Source organism: Leguminivora glycinivorella, chromosome 3 (assembly GCF_023078275.1).
Source record: "Leguminivora glycinivorella isolate SPB_JAAS2020 chromosome 3, LegGlyc_1.1, whole genome shotgun sequence".
In the NCBI taxonomy this organism is placed as follows: domain Eukaryota; kingdom Metazoa; phylum Arthropoda; class Insecta; order Lepidoptera; family Tortricidae; genus Leguminivora; species Leguminivora glycinivorella.
In genome coordinates this window covers 25,584,230-25,606,698 of record NC_062973.1, presented here as the reverse complement: position 1 = coordinate 25,606,698, position 22,469 = coordinate 25,584,230, and the positions used below count along the sequence as shown (strand labels likewise).

Below are 22,469 nucleotides of genomic sequence, written 5' to 3'. Positions count from 1 at the left end.
ATACCTATGTAAATAATATACTGAGAGATTATAAAATTATCAGCAATATCGTTGATAATGCTATTCGTTGTTCCTAATCAGTTTCATGACAACCCGGCAGTACAATAGTAAGTTTTATGTCCCAAATTGCAAAATATGTCAATCAGGATAAAAATTTAATAATCGGTCGTCTTTCTTATGAAGTTTGATTTTACAAAGTCAAAATGTTAAGTCTACATTTACCAAGTATTAAGCCAAAATGTTTTCATAATACCGTTAATTTAGATAAATTTAAATCAAATGCCAAATCATTGTTGTCTAAAATATGCTTAACCCTTAAATGCATCATCTGTTTATTTTCTTATAAGTTTTATTTTAGTGAATAATTAAAAATAAATCACTAATTTAGTCCTTCCTCTGCCTGAAACACAGGAACTATCCTAGCTCAGGCATTTGTATAAAACATCTCTTATATGTATAACAATTCTTAGCCTTTAAGAACAATCACTGTACAATTATGTTTTTATTAATAAATTATTTGTATTTGTATTTATTTGTATTTGTATCTGTTTTTGACTCTATTGGCAACATGTCAAAATTCAAATTTGAATAAATCTCTGTCAAGGTCATGCATTTAACACTTTCGAAACCGGGCTCTACGCGGCGCTACGACATTTTCGCTACATACGGGTTTCCCCATGTAATCGGCTACGCTTCTACGAGCGGTGTGCCCGACAGTCGGGTTCTTGGTAGCGAAAGTGTTAAGGGTTAAAAATAATTTAACATAAGTATTGGGATCAATCAGTTATTTACAGATAAACAGAATTATTTACAGAATGTTTTTGGTGGGATATACATAGGCATAGGTATATAACACTAACAAGGTATCTATTGTCTTAGTCCGTTTTCACATTATCCGATCCGATATCGGATGTCTGAAGGATTTAAATGGAAAAAATCCAAGATAGCGCCTGTAATGTATGGGGTATCAGTCCTACATCCGATATCGGATCGGATAATGTGAAAACGCATTTAGTCTCATTAATTATTACTTATGTCAGAGTTTCACTAATTATTTCCTTTTATTCATTTATTATCTCAGTTTAGGTTTATACGAGTACCAAACGAGTAGTATACGAGTAGAAAATATATTACCAAAACAATACAAACTATCATTAATTTATTATAAAAACGTAATCCAAAGTGCCACACCTGGCGGCCTAACTATCCGCGTTGTGTCCAAGACGAAGCCTGACCGACGAAGCTAGCAAGTCTCTCTACATGTTAGCTGAAATACTGTCAAACCATTCACTGTGATTACTCAGATTATTATAAGCAAAATGATCTTCGAATGAACTTTCTGGACAATTGAGATGCATGGGCGCAGTCGAAACCAGCTCGCCCCTTCAGCCGTGTCCCGTTGAAAATCGGAAAGATTCTTTTCCTTAGCACATTTAATGTTTACAAATTGGATTCGCCTTCTGTCACCTAAACTGGTAATTTTATGTATGAGGTCATTGGTCATACAATTATTAATTTATACAGTTATTAATTCTGTATCTCTACTCGCATTGCTGCTGCGATTCTAAAATATTTAATATCCATATATTATGAATATTCAATAAATCATACAATGACATTTGTGATGTGACATGGATGTCAGATGTCACATCTGTTGGCACAATGATTGCGTTTTGTTGAACGTATTTGAGCTCAACATATAGGTTTATTATCACTAAGTATATTATATTAATGAACAACGAAACGGATGTGACATTTTCCTAGTCCACCAACGTCGTCTAGTCATTTTATTTGGCAATAATTAGACAACATGCGAACAAACTTAGCCAGCGAAGCGATCCCAACTACGTCGAGGCCGACCAAAAAATATAATTTGTAATAATTGTGTTTTGAGCCAATATTTTGATATTAAAATAAAGTTTTTTGATAGTTATTCATAGTATAATATAAAAACAAGTAAAAATATGTGTGAAAATATGTTTTTTTCCACTCCCGGGTTACGAAACAACGCCATCTAGTTTTAAAACAAAAACTAAGCTTTTTTCAGGGGTACGCTTTTTTGTATGGGCTATATCAGTCTAGTATTAAATGGTCCTTTGTTATGGTAACCCCCCTGTTCTCTACGTAGGACAGGGGGGTTACCATAGTAACCCAAGTAGCCTTTCAGCTAAACTGTGGAATGAATTGTCGCCTGCGGTATTTCCGGACCGATACGACCTTCAAATCTACAAGAAAAGAGCGTACACCCATCTTAAAGGCCGGCAACGCACCTCCAACACCTCTGGTGTTCCGGTGTCCATGGGCGGCGGTGATCGCTTACCATCAGGCGACCTGTCTGCTCGTTTGCCTCCTATCCCATAAAAAAAAACATTGTTACTCATCGACAATATGTCCTTGTTAAACAGGCAATGAACGGCGAAATGTCACTGTCAGGCGACAATTGTCACTTTTGTGAAATAGGTACCTGCATTTTGTAATAGGCAAAGAGGATCAAAGTATTACAGAGAGTTACTGTCAAAGTAAAATATGTAATCACAGTGCATAGACTGCCATCTCTCGACACAAGCTTAAAACTTTTAAACCTCCGTTTTGACAATTTGGTCCATATTCTTTGATTGATATGTGGTCAAATGTCAAATATTAATATTAGCGCCATCTAGCTGAGCGTCCCCCAAAGGTGTAACGCCATATAGGCCACCGTATCTTTTTCTATATGGTTCTGAGCTACGTTTTTAGGTTCCGTAGTCAAATAGGAACGCTTATAGTTTCGCCATGTCTGTCTGTCCGTCCGTCCGTCCGTCCGCGGATAATCTCAACCAACCGTTAGCACTAGAAAGCTGAAATTTAGTACCAAATTACCAATATGTATCTATCAATCACGCCAACAAAGTGCAAAAATAAAAAATGGAAAAAAAAAATTAGGGTACTCCCCCTACATGTAAAGTGAGGGCTGATTTTTTTTTTCATTTCAACCCCAACGTGTGATATATTGTTGGATAGGTATTTAAAAATGAATAAGTGTTTAATAAAATAGTTTTTTGATAATATTAATATTTTCGGAAATAATCGCTCCTAAAGGAAAAAAAAGTGCGTCCCCCCCCTCTAACTTTTGAACCAATAAATTTAAAAAATATGAAAAAAATCGCAAAAGTAGAATAAAGACTTTCTAGGAAAATTGTTTTGAACTTGATAGGTTCAGTAGTTTTTGAGAAAAATACGGAAAACTACGGAACCCTACACTGAGCGTGGCCCGACACGCTCTTGGCCGGTTTTTTCTTAGACTGTATCTGTCTACACGGAGTTACACGTCTTTGGTAATAGGTAATCATTAATTTGTTTTATCTAGATTGCGCAAATACTCAATCTACTATCGGACTAATATCGGACTATAATATACTAATTTACTATCGGAATAATCTCATCAGCGGCCTAGCTAGGACAATCGTTGACGCTAGACGCCGATCGAAATGCAATCAGGCCCCGTAGCCGAATGGCATTTCTCCGACGCCAAACGAAAGCGATACGCCGCTGGCTCTGTCAAGCCAATACGCAAGCGCGATAGAGATAGATATCTACTAGCGCTTCGTTTCGTGAGCGTTTCGTGAGCGATTGTGCCATTCGGCTAGCCACCCTGGCTCCATTCCGCCAATGCTTAAGAGCGATAGAGATAGTACTAGGACAATGATATTTTCGTAATAGTTTGTGCATTTGGCTACGTATTCAAAGCACAAATTAAAATTTGATTATGATTGTGTACTTCAACGTTTAACCCTATAGCCGACCAGACCATAAAAAGGTTACTCATTCAATAGCACTTACATATTATGAGGTTAGACATCTGAATAAAATGCTTCTTACCGGTGTGTGGAAAAGCAAAACATGTGTGTTATGTGGTGACAGTGACTTCGAACAGCCTTTTGATTAGGTTAAATCTACACAGTTTTCTACTCTACTAGGTATATAATTATAATTATGTGCCTTTTTTAGGGTTCCGTACCAAAAAGGTACAACAGGAACCCTTATGGTGCGACTCTGTCCGTCTGTCTGTCCGTCTGTCACATTCCTAAATATCTCGAGGACTACTAATGCTATCAACTTGAAATTTGGAATAGTTGTGAACATTGTAAACCTCTACAAATAGAAAGTATAATTTTTTTAAATATATTAATTTTAATTGTAGAAAATGGCCAAAATGAAAGGGGGGCAAACTGTAAATTTCAAGTTACTAGGTCAAGTGGGGTATCGTTGGAAAGAGCTCAAATTGAACGTAAATAAGCTGTTTTTTATAATTTTTTTGTTGTGGAAAAAAAAAAGAATTTTGAAGGAAAATGTAAAAAAAAATACCGTTCCCCCCCCTTATCTCCGAAGTTTACCAACGAAAAATTATGAAAATTTTAGTAAACATTGGTTTTATGCTATATATTACAGGAAAAATATAATCGTGTTTGTATTTTAAATACTTTTTTTTTAATTCACAAAAAACTTTTCAGATTTTTACTTTCAATTTACCCACCCTTGCTGATGTATATTGTACTTCAAATTAATACGAGGTGTTACGTAAACCATCTTCTGTCCAATAAAGTAAAAACTGTTTAAATCGGTTAACATTATAAAGAATTATCCCTGAAAAACCAGGTCGCGCAAATTAGTTAGCAAATTGACCGGGAGATGGCGCTATACACTATAATACTCATTTTAGTGCCTATACTTTTGTCTTCTAGTCAAGTCATTAGAGTTTGTAATGGTTGTTTACTCAATCTAGAGATAGATGGCGTTACGGGTCTTAGACACAGCTCATTTTCGTTATTAGTTTATGTCAATTTTATATTTTGAAAAATGAGGGTGGCGAGAGAAAAGATCCGGTCCGGCAAGTGAATGTCACTGTGTCCGCGGATAAAATTATAAGGAAATAAATCATTTTTAGTGCAATTTGGCTGCAAAGTTTCGAAATCTTATTCAGTTATTGTTAAGATAAGTGCACGAATGTTATCCAGACAGGGGGTAAGTGTTTTGACCTGTAATTCTCATACCTAGCATGTGAATGCAACTCGTTAAATCTAAGTGTAGCTTGTATTCACATGATGTTATTGTGTTGTTCACAGCCTTTGAGGAACGCCCCTTATGTGTATGGCGATATGTGATAGTCTGCATCAGATTTAAGTGTAAATAGAAGATAAGAACACTGGCACTTGATATCGGTCGATGCGATCACTAAATTCGCAGCTATCCCCAACGTGCCTATAGCCGAGCGGTCTTGACGTCTGAGTCAAATTGTCAACGCCGTGGTGTTGTGCGTTCAAATCCCAGCGCAAGCGAACTTTTTGTATTTTTTTTTTTTTTGTTTTCTTTTATTTTATGTTGTCTAGTTTCTTTTCCTCGTGTTACTTTTACCTTTTTCCTTTTGGAAACTATATATTTAATTTTATTTTTAAGTTTTTTATTTTTAAGAACTCCAGGCATTAGACTAAGTTGTATGTAAAAGTAGTTAGACTTTCCGAAGGATCTTAAAATTGTTTTGGCCATCTATTTTCATTTTTGATTCCTTATAGCTGGAGTATTGTTCCTTACACTCTTCTTAATAGATTTCCTTTATTATAAAATAAATACATATCTGCATGTGAAGGCTCAAATCTCATTTATCTCTTACGCTAAGAACCTGACTCATTATATTGGCGCCCATAGGGTACGGTATTTTGAGGTTTGAGCTTCTACTTCGTTATTTTGTTTGTGTTAGGAACTTCTATAGCTGTGTTTTGTTTGTTTTAAATTGTGGTGTTTACTTAATTGCGAATAATGGAGGTTAATTATCTTTTAAAGGATGAGTTGATTTTTGAACTCGCGTGTAGAGGAATAAGTGACATACAGACTGTTGAACCTATGCGGAGGATACTTAGGGAGATATTAAATCGGGAGTCAAGGGGCGAGTCCTCAATTGAGCTCAAGGTTCCTCAGTTTTGCGTAAACAACCCTTTGTCGGAAATAACAATTTGTGAGACTAAATTTAAGGCGTTGTCGGCAGCGCTGGGCGAAATTGTGGGTGGTCCTGATGATTTAAGTTTCCGCCGGCTTTTTACTCGCCTCTCTCATCTGTTAGGTCGCTGCAAGCTGATCGTTCCCACTGAAGTAGGGCATAAAGAAAGACATTTGGCCGTGTTGAAGGATATTGAGGATGCTTTTGATTCGCTGCGAACGTGGGAAAATGTGGATGAGGAGGGAGACGGAAAGATATCTGAGAAAGACAAGGAGATTCTGCATAGGTCGCTAGGGGCGGAGGCTATGAAGATAATTGAAAAGTTGGAAATGGAAGGCGTACCGGGCGAGGAGGGAGCACCGGCTAGTTCAGGTCCGGCACTGTCGGCTTTCTTAGAGCCAGGAGCAGGGCAGTCTGGTCAGCATCCACCGTTTAATAGCCATGAGATACGGCGTAATACCCAACTGCAACGGTCTTCAACTCTTGATGTAGAGACTACCAAGAGGAAGCTGATACCTGTCAAAGACTGGGGCATAAAGTTTAATGGCAAGAACACTTTGAGTGTTAACGCGTTTTTAGAACGTGTTGAAGAGTTGAAAGACGCACGAAATGCGACTGATAGTGATTTGTTTCGGTATGCGATTGATTTATTTGAGGACGACGCCCTAATTTGGTTTAGAGCTAATAGGGACCAGGTTTCGAATTGGGTTGAGCTGGTGGATCTCCTCTTACGATCTTTTCAGAGGCCTTATTATGAGGAGGAGCTTTTGGACGAGATAAGACAACGCACGCAGAGCAAGCATGAGAATATTTTGATTTACATATCTCTCATGCAGAACATGTTTAATCGTTTGCCCACTAAACTGTCGGAACGTCAAAAGTTGTCCATTTTGCTGAAAAATATTCAGCCAGAGTTTCAACGTGCAGTTTGTAGAGATCGGTTTGCAACTGTCTCTGAGCTGTTGGAAGTTTTAAGAATTGTTGAGCATACTAGAGTGAATTGTGAAAACTTTCAAGAGCCCAGTCAGAGTCGAGGCTTAGTAGAACCTGATTTGGCGTTTCGTGGAGGGGAGATAAATGCAATTGCACGCAGCGCTGTGCAGGCCGGTCGCACGTCAGGGACTATGAAATGCTGGAACTGTAGGAATACTGGGCATGGTTTTAGGGAATGTCCAGCAGAAAAACAAAGGCTGTTTTGCTACAAATGTGGTAAATTTGGTTCCACGTTCAAAAAATGCACTTGTTCGGGAAACGACAAGTCGGAAGACAAACCTGCCGTTGGGCTTCCGAAATAGATCGCGCTGGTAGTGAATGGCAGAATTGGCTAAAGTGTATCAAGTAATTTTTTAGGTCGGGAGAAATCAATGTAATTGACACGAAGCCTCCAGACAATCGGTTTTATGGTTATTTCAAAGTATTAGGGAAATCATTTTCGGGACTTTTAGATTGTGGTGCGCAATCGTCGTTTGTAAGTCCGGCGTTCTATAGTAGTAAATTGTCCGCCCTCGGGGTGCAGATGCAATCTATCGCGGAAAAAAACTTCTCCACTGCAGATGGCACACCTCATGCAATTGACTTTGTTATATATCTACCTGTTGAATTTTTGGGTAAATATAGGGTAGTCAAACTTCACATCATGGATAAGCTCAGTCATGAAGTAATCTTGGGCATGAACTTCTTTAAGCAATTTGGGTTGGGTATTGCTGAGATTGGAGAACATTCGGATATTGTAAGTCAAGAAGATTTTGAAGAAATATGTGAGGTGGAGGCGGTTCGACCAGTCGTTTCACGCAGTGAGCTGTCCTTAGAACAGAGAGCGTCGTTGAATGCAGTTATCCAAGAAATGCATGAGAAGCTCGGTACGGGTATTGGCAGGACACATTTGATTAAGCACCATATTGACACAGAGAGTAGCTTGCCTGTGTGCCAGCGCCAGTATCCTTTTGCCCTTCCCATCATGAAACAGCTGGAGGAAGAAATAGACAACATGTTAGCTAATGACATCACTGAACCCTCTAATAGCTCTTGGCGTTCTCCAGTTCTGCTGGTAAAAAAGGCTTCGGGTCAAAACCGTTTGTGTCTGGACAGCAGGCAGCTGAATAAAGTTACTAAGAAAGATTCGTATCCTATACCTAGGGTTTCCGTTATCCTAGACAGTTTGAGAAATGCTCGATTTTTGTCGACCATAGACTTACGCTCCGCGTTTTGGCAAATACCTCTGGACGAAGGAAGCAAGGAAAAGACAGCGTTTGGTCTAGCCGGAAAAGGCCTATTTCACTTTAAAGTGATGCCGTTCGGTTTATGTAACGCCTCACAAACTCAGCAACGTCTCATGGACAAGTTGTTTCCACCAGAACACGAAGGGAAAATTTTCACTTACCTGGATGATATTGTGATCTGTAGTGGCACATTTGAGGAGCATTTGGCATCGCTAAGATGGGTAATTGATCAGTTAAAAATGGCCGGCTTAACTGTGAGTACAGAAAAGTGCGAATTCGCACGTGCTTCCTTGAAGTATCTGGGTTTTCTCGTGGACAAAGAGGGGTTAAGAACTGATCCAGGTAAAGTGGATGCCATACTGAACTTTCCACGGCCAACGACATCTACTGAGCTGAAACGGTTCATTGGCATGGCAAGTTGGTATAGACGTTTTGTCCAAAATTTTGCAATGGTGGCCGCGCCGTTACATGAACTTACTAAAGGTGTAAAGAAAGGCAAACGCATTGTTTGGAATGATGAAGCAGAGGTGGCTTTCACGACTTTGAAAACTGCATTGACTTCCACTCCTGTTTTAAGCGTTCCGGATTTTAGTCACGAATTTTCGGTGCAATGTGACGCTTCAAACATGGGCACGGGAGCGGTGTTATGCCAAACAGTGGAGGGCGTTGAGCGTCCCATTGCTTATACCAGCCGCAAACTTACGGATCGTGAGAGTAAATATTCAGCATCGGAAAGAGAATTACTGAGTGTGCTGCACGCTGTGGAACAGTTCAGGCCATATATTGAGGGTAGCCACTTTAAGGTGATTTCGGATCATAGTGCGTTGCAGTGGCTGCATAAGAATAAAGATCCTCACGGACGGTTAGCGAGGTGGGCTATGCGTTTGCAGCAGTTTGATTATGAAGTCGTTTTTCGAAAAGGAAAACAAAATATCGTGCCAGACGCATTGTCGAGAGCCTTGGACACAGAGGACTTGGCACTGTTAGAAATTAGGCCAGAGAGTAAAGATGCCTGGTACATGTCACAGGAGGAGAAGGTCCTCAGTGGGCAGCATTCAGAGGATTGGCAATTTAGCCAGGATCGGTTGTGGAAATATTTGAGGCTAAAGCAGTTTCCCGACGAGAAGTACAGTTGGAAGTTAGTAGTACCCGAAGCGCTCCGTAATCAAGTTTTGAAGGAGTGTCATGATGAGCCATTGGCTGGACATTTCGGAACCAAGAAAACGATTAATAGAGCCAGGCAACAGTATTATTGGCCCTCCCTCATTGGGGATGTAAAAAATTATGTCAAGAAATGTGAGGTCTGCGCCAGCCATAAACCTTCTCAACTGTCGCCATCTGGTATGATGGGGCACCAAAGGGAAGTAACAGGTCCATTTGAAATTGTGTCTATGGATTTAATGGGTCCCTTCCCAAGGTCGAAGCAGGGAAATACTATGTTATTGGTTCTTTGTTGTTCCCTTTACGCAATGGTAAAGCATCCAACATCGTAAAAATCCTGGAGGAACAGGTATGGTTGCTCTACGGTCCACCGGATGTAGTCATATGTGACAACGGCAAGCAATTTGTTTCGAACCAGTTCAAACAAATGGTCATCAACTACAATATAGACGTGTGGTACACACCTTATTATCACCCGCAAGCGAATCCTACTGAAAGAGTCAATAAGGTTATTGGCACAACTATTGCCTGCTATGTCAAGGATAACCATAAAGAATGGGACAAATATATCCACCATATAGGACATGCCATGAGAACTGCTGTTCATGAGGTCACAGGTAGGACGCCGTCATACTTATTCTTTGGGCGGGAAACCTCGGTGCAGCGAGATAAATGTAGACATTTCCAGGAGAAGGCTCCGTTGCAATGCAATAGACAAGGGTACGAGGCATTCGTGGAAACAAGGGACGAAATATACAGAGACGTGCAAGAACGACTCAGGAAAGCCTATGAAGTGAATGCCAATCACTATAACAAACGGCGTCGTACCTGTGAATACACAGAAGGTGACATGGTCTGGTATCGCAAGAAGCTTCTATCTAACGCTTCGAAGGATATAATGTCGAAACTGTCACCTAAATTTGATAAAGCAATAATAGCACAAAAGTTGTCGACTGACGTCTACAAACTGGTAAGTTTGAGAGGCAAGGACTTGGGGAAATGGCACTCATCGGACCTCAAGCGTATGGCATGAATCCGGGTCGGATTCTCCTGAGGTGAGAGGATATTGTAATGGTTGTTTACTCAATCTAGAGATAGATGGCGTTACGGGTCTTAGACACAGCTCATTTTCGTTATTAGTTTATGTCAATTTTATATTTTGAAAAATGAGGGTGGCGAGAGAAAAGATCCGGTCCGGCAAGTGAATGTCACTGTGTCCGCGGATAAAATTATAAGGAAATAAATCATTTTTAGTGCAATTTGGCTGCAAAGTTTCGAAATCTTATTCAGTTATTGTTAAGATAAGTGCACGAATGTTATCCAGACAGGGGGTAAGTGTTTTGACCTGTAATTCTCATACCTAGCATGTGATTGCAACTCGTTAAATCTAAGTGTAGCTTGTATTCACATGATGTTATTGTGTTGTTCACAGCCTTTGAGGAACGCCCCTTATGTGCATGGCGATATGTGATAGTCTGCATCAGATTTAAGTGTAAATAGAAGATAAGAACACTGGCACTTGAGATCGGTCGATGCGATCACTAAATTCGCAGCTATCCCCAACGTGCCTATAGCCGAGCGGTCTTGACGTCTGAGTCAAATTGTCAACGCCGTGGTGTTGTGCGTTCAAATCCCAGCGCAAGCGAACTTTTTGTATTTTTATTTTTTTTTGTTTTCTTTTATTTTATGTTGTCTAGTTTCTTTTCCTCGTGTTACTTTTACCTTTTTCCTTTTGGAAACTATATATTTAATTTTATTTTTAAGAACTCCAGGCATTAGACTAAGCTGTATGTAAAAGTAGTTAGACTTTCCGAAGGATCTTAAAATTGTTTTGGCCATCTATTTTCATTTTTGATTCCTTATAGCTGGAGTATTGTTACTTACACTCTTCTTAATAGATTTCCTTTATTATAAAATAAATACATATCTGCATGTGAAGGCTCAAATCTCATTTATCTCTTACGCTAAGAACCTGACTCATTATAAGTTATATGAAAATATGAGATTATTTTTACTAGGTAGTTTGAAAGAAAGTTTGTACGGAACCCTCGGTGGGCGAGTCCGACTCGCACTTGGCCGGTTTTTTTATCAATGATAGACTATTCAAGCAGCATCCAAACAATTTCTTTCGTGGCTGTATATCGCAATTCGAGAGAGGATCCCGCGTTCATACACGGGGCACGCCTACTAGGTACTGGTAGGCGGGGGTTGGAGATCTATTCCTGTTGCATTTTTCTTTTAAAGAGGAGTCGGTTTAGATTCATTGACCGTGATGGACAACATGACGCCACATTGGTTGGTCTGCGGCTAATCGCTAGCACTGGTTGCAAGGGATGTCAAAGGCAACGATGTCACGCTTCACGCAGTCTTTGAAGCGTAGCGTTGGCCCGTCCGACTGGTCTCTTTGCATCTGCAACCTCTTCCTGAAGAGTGGACGTGGTAAAACGAATCCATTTCATACACATGCGTAAGAGACTACTAGATCATTTCTGTTATTTATCTTTGGTTTCCTAACTCCATGACGCTCAAGTCATCTAGAATTTTTAAAGAAAATTAAAAAAAATACCAGTTCTCAAGCCAACCTAATTGGCACATGACTTGTTCAGTTACAAATTGATTAGATTTTGACAACACAAATAATACCTATAATGATACCTACACATGAACCGACGACAGATAAAATATGGCGGTGATACACTATCGAAGCTGATTACATCGCGCATGATTACTATATTTTAATAATTGAGATTAAAGTAATCCAGTCGCAAGCTTGGCACGTAGCAAGGTGCCGGCTCAACGAGGAAAGGTATGATATTTTACTTACTAACTTACTACCAACTTACTAACTTACTGATAGGCTTTGACAGTTTTCTCTGGTTAATATAGACGTACGAAAAGTCGTACGTGCGAACCGGCGAATGCAAAAACGCTCACGAAACGCTCGTAGATATCTATCTCTATCGCTCTTGCGTGTTAGCGCGACGGAGCCAGACTTCCGCGGCGTTTCATTTTCGTTTCGCGATAGAAATGCCATTCAGCTATTACGGGGCCAGTTCTGAGCGAGCATTCGTTGGTTCGGCTGCAGATGAAAAGACTTGACTTCCATATTATACCTTTCTCGGTGCACGACCGAACGAATGCTTGCTCAGGTTCGGAACACTAAGTGAAAACACAGCTGTAAAATGCTATTTAGATGGCACGTGAACTCGCATGCAGTATTACTTACATTGAGGACTGTTGAGGTTACATACAACTTATCACACACATCAAATACCGCCATCAGTTCTTGCACTGTGTAAATGGGTCGTAAGACAGCGTTCTGGTAACCCGCTCGCCCGCTCCATTCAGACGTGCGGCGTTGCGGAAGCCCTGGGGACCGATCTTTGAATCTCGAACGCATGAATTCGCCGTTCGAAAGTCTGTGGAATACGACGTAATGCTACAACTTTTGAACGGCGAATTCATGTGTTCGAGATTCAAAGATCGGTCCCCTGGTCGATTCACTGAAGCTGGTCCAGCCAGCTCCAGCAGACCCACTAGCGATACTACTCATAAAGATACGCAATGCTCTGTCGCAACAAGATGGACGAAATAGAGAGAGAGATAACTACGATAAGTATAAAATGGAGCATCAACAATTGTACTCTTAGATGGTCTAGAGCCTCTAGTGTACATTTTATTGGAACTCGTTATGTGTTTCCAAAATGACGTGACGAAATAAGGCTAACAAAAGTAATTAAATTTACACTAAACCTAGTCACGTGACCAGATTTTCTAGAATATACCAGCAACGTACCACGCGTGAAAGATAACGAATAAACGCTGCAATTGCAACCTAGAGTATTACTCGTGATAGAACTTTTCAAGGTCGGACCAAAGCTGCAGTTGCATTTAAATGATTATACAAAATGTATAGGTAGTTCAAAATACAGACAGCAAAAGCGGATCCAGGTTCGAACTCAGGGGGTGGGTCACGTGGTCAAATAGTATGACCAACCTAGCGCTTTCTATGCAGAACCAATAAAATTGTAAGGATCGACCGTTCCATTATTTGACCTACAAATACAGTTCTTTATTTTTACCGTAAATATTGTTATGGTTGATCCATCAATTTAATACTTAATTATTGGTTCCTTCTACTTCTAAGGTAGTATCAATGTTAAATGTTCCAAAAGTCCAGTATTTCGTTTTCCAAAAAAATATCACGTGCTTACACCTATTAAGAACTTAGTCATCATCATTGGCCATGACATCTTAGCAGATGATTGTTGCAGTGATTTTATTGTGTGGTGCCGGTACATCGTCTTTGGTGGCTTAGTAGTCCGATGGCAGCACGACACCTTTTGCCACATCTGTCACAGGTGAAACGCGAGTCAAGAGGAGGAGGAGCTCTGGAACGGAGCCTTTTCTGCTTAAGGTTGTCGAGCCAGGCTTTGTCGTGCTCCGTCACCCCGTCGGATAAGTCGCGGCGCCATTCAGGTCTCATGCTAGCGCGTGTCTCCCAACCGTCTAGGTTTATACTAAAAGATTTCATATCCCGTTTACAGGAATGTTTGAACCTTAACATTGGGCGGCCCACAGGTCTTGGTGTCAGCAATTTCCCCAAGCATGACTTCAAGCGGCAGTCTCTCGGGGCCCAGAACTTAGTACTTTAAATGAAAATACCAGAACTTATTCCAAGAAAATGTACCTACATATAATCAATTTATTGTGTAATCACTTTATTGGACCGCTGTCCGCTATCAATTAGATCATATCGTTTCATTAAGTTTAACTACAAAAACTCGCGTCAATGCTATTGATTAGCTAGTCTTATCATAAGTAATATTCCACTAAATCATATTAATAAAGATAATGTTGTCATAAAAACTAAAGGTATTGTAAAAATGTGCACTAACGTGATAATTATGATATTTTGATTGCAACTACTTAGGGTCTTATTTAGTGATCAGCAGAGGTTTCAAATTAACATTTCTTTTCTGACATTCCATAAGTGTCCAACAGGAATACTGACTATACGAGCAAATTTTGTCACTTGAGTCCCACTACAACTGCATCCCTCACTCTTCTTCCACTCGTTCCTCTTTAGAAAAAAAAAATGTTCAATTAAAAAGGGGTATAAACCCACAGGAGAGATGCAAATAAGAGATATACCGGATTTACTCGGATGTCTGTTTCATTGAATGTGACTGGAGTCGAAACATTCCACAGAAGCTTTACGGTCAGGCAGACTTTAGTTGACCGTCGATGTATTAACTTTTTACTTTTCTACAGAGACATTTTTAAAATACTAGAATTGCTGTTTTTTATCTTCAGATGGCGGCTACAAAACTTCTGGTCCTCGCTCTGGCGTGTAGCTGCGCTTACTCTATTCCCCAAAAAGCAACAAAACTGAAAACAACAATCTTCGGAGATGAAAAACTAGAAGGAGAAATCTTCGAAAAATACGACGTAGCAGCAGTCGCTCTCAACGATGATGTAGCTTTGTACAGACTGCCGACCACCACTAGACCTACTCACTACAATATTCTTTGGGCCATGGATTTCACGTCGAACCCACAAGCCTTCGGTGGAACAGTTGAAATTCAATTGCACGCCACGCAAACCGGAATCAGCCAAATCGTTCTCCAGTCTGATGACCTTACTATTGGCACTGTAACTCTAGTTCAAGGCAATACACCCGTTCCTGTGACAGTCACCGAGGAGACTGCGTATGACTTCCTAAGGATCAATCTTGTTTCTGGATCTCTTGCCTATGATGCCACAAATCCGGTCATTTACACTTTGACCATCACTTTCGAGGCTCCTATGCGAGATGATATGTACGGCATTTACAAGAGTTGGTTTAGGAATCAATACAACGATTCCGTCAGGTATAACTAGTAATTTTGTTTTAATTAGTTTTGTAAGTCTAAAAGCCTTTGCTTATAATGACTGGTTGTGTTTCAGCTGGATGGCAAGCACTCAGTTCCAGGCCACGTCGGCCCGCAGGGCTTTCCCTTGCTACGACGAGCCCAGCTTCAAGGCTACATTCGATGTCACCATCAGACGCCCGGCCGCGTACCGCAGCTGGTCCGCTACCCGTATTTCCTCAACCGTAACATCTGCCAACAATCCGTGAGTAACATTATTTTAATGACACTTAGATAGAAGTACGACCCAAGCTATATTCACCTACTATAAGTGTTGTAAAAATAAAATCCATGACCGCACCATCAAATGTATACTATTTTATATTGTTTACAGTGGCTTCGAAGACGATATTTACCACACAACTCCTCTCATGTCAACGTACCTCTTGGCTATAATCGTCGCTGAATATAAGAGTTTAGAGGTCAACAATGTCAACAACGAACTTATCTATGAAGTAATTGCTCGTCCTGCTGCTATTGACGCTGGCCAGGGTCAGTACGCATTAGAAGTGGGTCAGGAGCTTTTAGATGAGATGAACACACACACTGACTACGACTTCTATAGTGTGGTTGATCATATTAAGATGACCCAGGCTGCGATTCCTGACTTCTCCGCAGGCGCTATGGAGAACTGGGGACTTCTTACGTACAGGTGAGGCCCACAAAGACCCATAAATGAACAATTTACTACGACATCAAGGTCAGGAGATAAATGAAAATGAAATGAAAATAAAAATATGTATCTTTCAAGTAGGCATAAATTACAATGCACATATGAACGTCAAATAAAGCTACGCCGGCGGGGATATCAGGGTTAATCCTGTGATGACATTTGTATGCGTTAAAAATACGGATTTAGCTTTTCAAGTGTGTTCAATGTTCATGTCATGTGGCTAACCTTAATTAATTTAGCTTAATAACTGATCGTAATTCATAACTTGTTTTGGCAGTTTGTTATCGATGTATTTATTAACTTTACAGGCAGACACGCATTATATCCTCAATATATTTCTTTTGTATTTCTAATCCTAAAATATTCTATTGTACTATTATTACAAAAAAATATCATTTTTCAGGGAAGCCTACCTCATGTACGACCCCGTCCACAGTTCCAGCTACTACAAGCAGCTGATTGCTTACATCCTCTCTCACGAAATCGCCCACATGTGGTTCGGTAACTTGGTCACTTGCGACTGGTGGGATGATTTGTGGCTCAACGAAGGCTTTGCCAGATACTACCAATATTTTCTTACCCACTGGGTAAGTTCAAAAAGATCCAAAAAATTGCCTTCTTTTTCTAAGGACAACCGGCTGGATGATTCCATTGTTTCAATTCTAAACTTTAGTAAAAAATTGATATCAATTCAGTGTTGCTATAAGCATCTCCACCTACTTTCAGGTCGAGGATTACATGGGTTTCGAGACCAGGTTCATAACCGAGCAAGTCCACACCGCTTTGCTCAGTGACTCCACTGCCAGCGCTCACCCATTATCCACATCTGGTATCGGAAGCCCGGCGGCCGTCAGCGGCATGTTTTCGACTCTGTCGTACAACAAGGGAGCTGCAGTCATCAGGATGACTGAACATCTTCTTGGCTCTGAAGTTCACAGAGCCGGTTTGAGGAACTACTTGAGGAATAAGTAAGCAATTTTGTGTAGTATCTACTAGTCTTCTACTTATTTAATCTGAATGCTGAGGATAGTAATATCGTGTCATTCTGTTGCAGACTAGGTCCCTCCTTAGGCATCCGTTCCTCGCCAAGCGCATGAGAGTACCTACTTAGTTGTTCAACTTATTTAACTTGCAGCTACTGTATTGAAATCTGGAATCGTATCATGAATCACAAAACATTTTCTAGGGAATTGTTATCTTTCAATTGAAGTAGGTGCTTATTGTCTAAAGTTTTCATCAACAGGCAATTCGAGACTGCTTTGCCAATTGATCTCTACACTGCATTGGAAGAGGCTGGTCGAGCCGCTGGCGCTCTAAGCGAGTACGGCCCCGACTTCTCTCTGGTCGAATATTACCGCTCCTTCACGTACCAAGCCGGACACCCCATACTTTACGTGCAGGTCGACCACCAAACTGGTGACATGACCATTCAGCAGGTAAATATTATCGGGTTTGACGCAATTACTTCCGTATTTCAAAACGTTTAATTTCAATTTATGATTTCATTTGTATGTAGTGAATTAATATGCCAAACAAACTAAATTTTTGTAAGTTAATATTTTGGTTAGTTTTTTACAAACTTCGCAATCTTTCAAATCATTCAAAATTTTATTTTTTTCAATTCACCCAAACCCTATCTCTGTTTTACGCAATGCGCGTCTTACTCAGATTAGCAATTAACCATGCTTACTTTTTTCTCAACAACCTTTATAATAAGGTTTTATTGCTTTTCAGCGCCGCTTCGATATCAACAACGGATACCTCGACGTCAACACTCAGTGGGTCATCCCGATCAGTTTCTCCAGCGCCAGTAACCCTGACTTCACCAACACCAAGCCGTCGCACATCATCCGCAAGGCCGTCACCGTCATCAACCGCGGCTCCGTCGGCGACGAGTGGGTTCTGTTCAACAGGCAACAGACTGGTATGATGAGTCTTTAATTTATTTCTGATTTGTTTTCTTTCAAATTCTTTTATTGATAAGAGACACTGACACTTTAGCAGTTTCATATACTCTGTCTATCTTTTTTAGAAATAAAGACATGAGTTTATTTATTACATCTCTGTTTTTGTTGTCTTTGAAATTTATTACATGATATGTTTATCTAGGCAGCTGTTATATTTATTAGTTTTGCTGAGCATGAATCATGACTCATAGTCACTGATAGACATAAGAACTACCTATAGCACCGATTAGTACGTAAGGTTTTACTGTTAGTACTAATTGTAAAATAAACAAATAAACTGTAGATTCTATGTTTCCTAATCAAAGTCCAAAAATTTTCTTAATGTCCTCTTAATTACAGGTTACTACCGCGTGAACTACGACGACTACACTTGGGATCTCATTACTGCTGCCCTAAGAGGAGAGGCCAGGACCCAGATTCATGAATACAACAAGGCGCAGGTAATCAAAGCGCTACAGAAAATAACGATACCTACTCCTTTGGTTAAAATCGCAAATTTCAAAATGTCATTCGAGGTCATTTAATTACGAGTAGCTATTGATATATTCAATCATTATGAATTACGAGTTGCAAAAAAATATGAATTTCTGAGATTTTATGGACGTATGATTTTATTTTGTAAATTAGATTTTGCTAGGAATTTAGATGCATACCAGAATTTTAGCATACCTTTTTTACATTACACAGATAGTCAACGATGTCTTCCAATACGCACGCTCTGGCATCATGAGCTACAACAAGGCTCTGAACATTCTTTCCTTCTTGGAGTTCGAGACCGACTACGCCCCTTGGGTGGCTGCCATGACTGGCTTTACCTGGCTCAGGAACCGGCTCGCTGGCACCGTCTACCTGGATCCTTTTGAGGTAACTACCCTTTAAGATTATACAACACAGTCTTATCCTGATAAATCGTCTTGGCAATATAGGCTTCTTGCTATCTAGGCCAATAGTAATAGTAGTAGTATGTGTTTGTGTTTATTGTTTTATTTGTTTAAACTTTAATGTAAAAATTACAAAAAATTGGTACAAACAGGGGAATGAATAACTCATGGCATTCAGTAACATTACAGTTAACCATCATCTATATTACAATAAAAAAAAGGGGTTTCGTAACTCAGCGACCTCTTGTTTATTTTTGCAGACCAGTAAATTGGTACCAAAATATTGTAATCATTGGATTACATACTCATATTAATTAACCCAAAAGTAGGATCATGATAAACTACTTATATTCTTGTTATTCAAATAATTCATTTTTTATTTTCAGGCTTTGATCGCTCAATGGTCTACCGCCGTGATGGCCGATCTCACCTACTACCCGACGTCAGACCCCGAAGACTTCATGCGTTCGTACCTTCGTTCGAACCTGGCTCCTATCATGTGCCGGATGAACAGGGACCCCGCCTGCCGCACCGCTGCTGTTGACCAATTCAACGCTCTGAGGACTTCTAATGTTGAGTAAGTCTAACTTCTTTAATACAGTTTGGTTTTAATAGCCAGACTCTTCATTTTATATACTGCGATGGCTCTCAAAGTGCTTCTTAGCCTCAACGTAAAAGCTACAGTATTTTAAGTACCTACATACCAAGTTTCATAATTTCTGTTCTTTGATAAATTAAACTACTGGGAAAGGCGACATTGATGCCGCTGTCATAGCTGTATACTCTTGATGCGTGGAATAATTCTTTCCATTCAGCAATACTACGCAGTCCGTGATAGTGTTTCAATTTGTACATTGTTTTTATTTAAATATTAAGATAAGCTTTAAATTCTTCTGTTTTATCCCTGATAAGAATGGAACGTTAGATGGAACTATTATTTATATCATATTTCTTTTACAGAGTGTACCCCGATAATCGCGCATACGTGTACTGCAACGCTCTTCGGGAAGGTACCGCCGAAGAGTTCTACTATCTGCGCACGCGCTTTGTCCAGCACAACGTTTACACGGAAAAGATTCTTCTGCTCCAATCTCTTGGCTGTGCTAAGTCCGCTGAAGCTCTCGGAGTGTGAGTGTATATTTTTATCTCTTTACACTTGCTCTGTTAAAAAAAGCTTTTGACATAGAACTTCACCGATCGTTGCTTTAATTAAATAAATATTGAAGGGACTGTGGATATTTCAATAACGGGACACAGTTACCTAATTATATTGAATAATGTAAAATACGTCACTTAAATTGCTGAAATATTTGGAAATTGCTCAACATTTCTTGTCAAAATTAGTTTGAAGACTTTTTGTATCTAAATAAAATTAGAGACCCATGATTTTATACTATACAATTGGGTTGCTTATGTTCATGGCCGGCGATGACTGCTTCCTATTAGGCGGCTAGTCTTCTAGTTTGCTGCCTATATCATAAAACATGTGACAATCACGAAATATTAGCAATTCTCTATGAAGGTTTTGATCTATAGGTTTTATTTTAACAAGGAATTGTTATTTTTCTTTTTAGTTTCCTGACCGATATCTTCCAAGACAATGAATTGATCCGTCGTCAGGACTACAACACCGCCTTGAACTCCGCCGCTACCGGCAACGAAGAAAACACACAGATCTTCTTCAATTTCATTCAAAACAACTTCACATTAGTGCAAAATGCGTAAGTTTCTTTCATCTTCATTTTGGATATATTATCTTATACTGTGATTGTTTGGTATATATCTTCTTACGTTTTTGATTTCAGGTATCCTAATGTGGCTACTCCATTGTCTTACGTATCAAGTAGGCTAAGATCTGAAGCTGAAATTAACACGGTTGGTTTTTTTTAAGCTGTTTAACATTTATCGAAGTAATATCGTATAAGCATAACTCCTTCAGGTTTTTATCAATTCACTTTTTGCTATCTAACTTCGAGTTAAGTGTTCTCAAATACTAACGGGAAAAAATTTCTTTCACCAGTTCCAACAATGGGCGACCCAAAACCAGGCTCTCCTGGGCACATCGTACCAGGCTGTCATGAACGGCGCGGAGTCAGCCAGACAGTCCATCCAATGGACCGCCGGCATCGTCGAAGACCTCAACAACTTCCTCACTGCAGGCTTCCAGCCTGTGACGACCACCACTCAGCCACCGCCCACTGAAGCACCTGCTCCGGAGCTTGAAACTAGGCCGGAGCTCACCCAACCAGAAACGCCAGACCTCCCTGACTCCGCTGTCACTTCGGTCTTATCCATGACCGTTTTTGCTATGGCCGCTGTCTTCCATTACGTTCTATAACGCAACTTCAGTATCCTGTGTCATTCAATAGAAATTTTAAGTATTCAATTAGGTATGTTAAGCGTTACCTGATCATCGTCTTTTTCCTTATGGTTAAGATTTGTTGATTGTAAATATTATTTAATTTTTTTAATAAATCTTAAATAATAAAATATTAAGAACTTTATTTTTATATTATTCTTTCCCGATCGATTTTGACCACAGCGACTGTGAGCTCTGGCAAGCATACATTTCCAAATCCACCTGTAGTGCGGGTTGGTAATAGCAAATACTATGTAAACTCTACGAGTTAATATGTGCAGCTTGGTGCCAAAGTTGGCAACACGCGATACTAGCGCCCCTAGCGGCATGAGTTGATCAAAATAGTTTAGTTCATACAGTATGAAATTTAAAAAAGTCACACATTCTTATTATTTTGTTTTATTCCGTCTAAAAATGTTAAAGTAGATCAAGTAATCGCATTTTCTATTTTAATTTACTAAAATAAAAGTCTGACAAACTACTTTGAACAACTCGTACCGCTAGATGGCGCTGCTAAAATCGTTGCCGCTCCATTGTATGGGAAACGTCAGAAGCTGCACGTATTAACTCTAAGAGTTTATATAGTATTTGGTAATAGTAAGGATGTGGTCCTTACTCCCCAGCAAGAACAAATACACAAGCCCAAATAAGTGACTTATCGACTAACGGTTTATTTTTAATTTGCTTGATTGGGTCAAATATTATAAGCTTAATTAGGCTAATTCAAAGCTCACACTTCATATCAGCAGGATAAAAATACAATAGTAATCGAGCTAATCTGATGATGAAGATACCATAGCAATGGGATCTTCGGTGTTTGAATTTATTAGATTTATCTTGTCGAATGTTAGTTTCTGCCTTTATGGTGGTTAGCAACACTCGTGAGTTAATGAATATTGAACTATCGTCACTCGCTGATAATGACCGCCATACTTTTTCAAAAGAAAAATCGGGCTGCGTCTTCGACGATAGAAAATTAAATTTAGGTCAAAAATCTCACTACATAGGAGGATTTTCTAAGAATGGAGATAAAATCTTTCACATGCGCCTGTCTCTGGAGGATCCTCAACGTCAGTTGGTAGGGTTTGATCACTAAGGTAGTAGGGTTTGGTCCTTGAAAAGTAGAACGAACAGCTTCCTAGCATTACATTCAAACGCAATGAAACACTTGCTTGGGTATGTGCAGCACTCAGTGGCGTATTAAGAGGAATATCCGAGGCCCTAAGCACAGAGCCTGTGTAGGCCCTCTATTGCTTAAATGGAAATGGAAGAAATGGAATGGAAGGTAGAAAGTATAAAATGAAAGTTCATCAAAATAGAAAGTGT

At 39.7% G+C, this 22,469-nt stretch overlaps 1 protein-coding gene across 3 annotated transcripts; it reads left to right on the top strand.

Annotated features, from left to right (window-relative positions):
• Positions 1-92: 92 nt before the first annotated feature.
• On the top strand, positions 93-21,288 carry LOC125224695 (membrane alanyl aminopeptidase-like). Of its 3 annotated transcripts, none has more exons than XM_048128128.1 (15): positions 93-107; positions 14,668-15,224; positions 15,301-15,468; positions 15,598-15,915; positions 16,340-16,523; positions 16,663-16,904; positions 17,180-17,372; positions 17,671-17,860; positions 18,243-18,343; positions 18,591-18,767; positions 19,171-19,361; positions 19,745-19,912; positions 20,359-20,505; positions 20,590-20,659; positions 20,805-21,288. In XM_048128128.1, exons 2-15 carry the CDS (start codon positions 14,668-14,670, stop codon positions 21,120-21,122), a joined length of 3,024 nt encoding a protein of 1,007 aa, XP_047984085.1. In that variant the 5' UTR covers positions 93-107; the 3' UTR covers positions 21,123-21,288. The 3 variants fall into 3 exon arrangements, with proteins under 3 accessions (XP_047984085.1, XP_047984084.1, XP_047984083.1); XM_048128127.1 differs by lacking the exon at positions 93-107 and adding an exon at positions 12,039-12,157; XM_048128126.1 differs by lacking the exon at positions 93-107 and adding an exon at positions 14,504-14,572.
• The last annotated feature ends 1,181 nt before the right edge of the window (positions 21,289-22,469 follow it).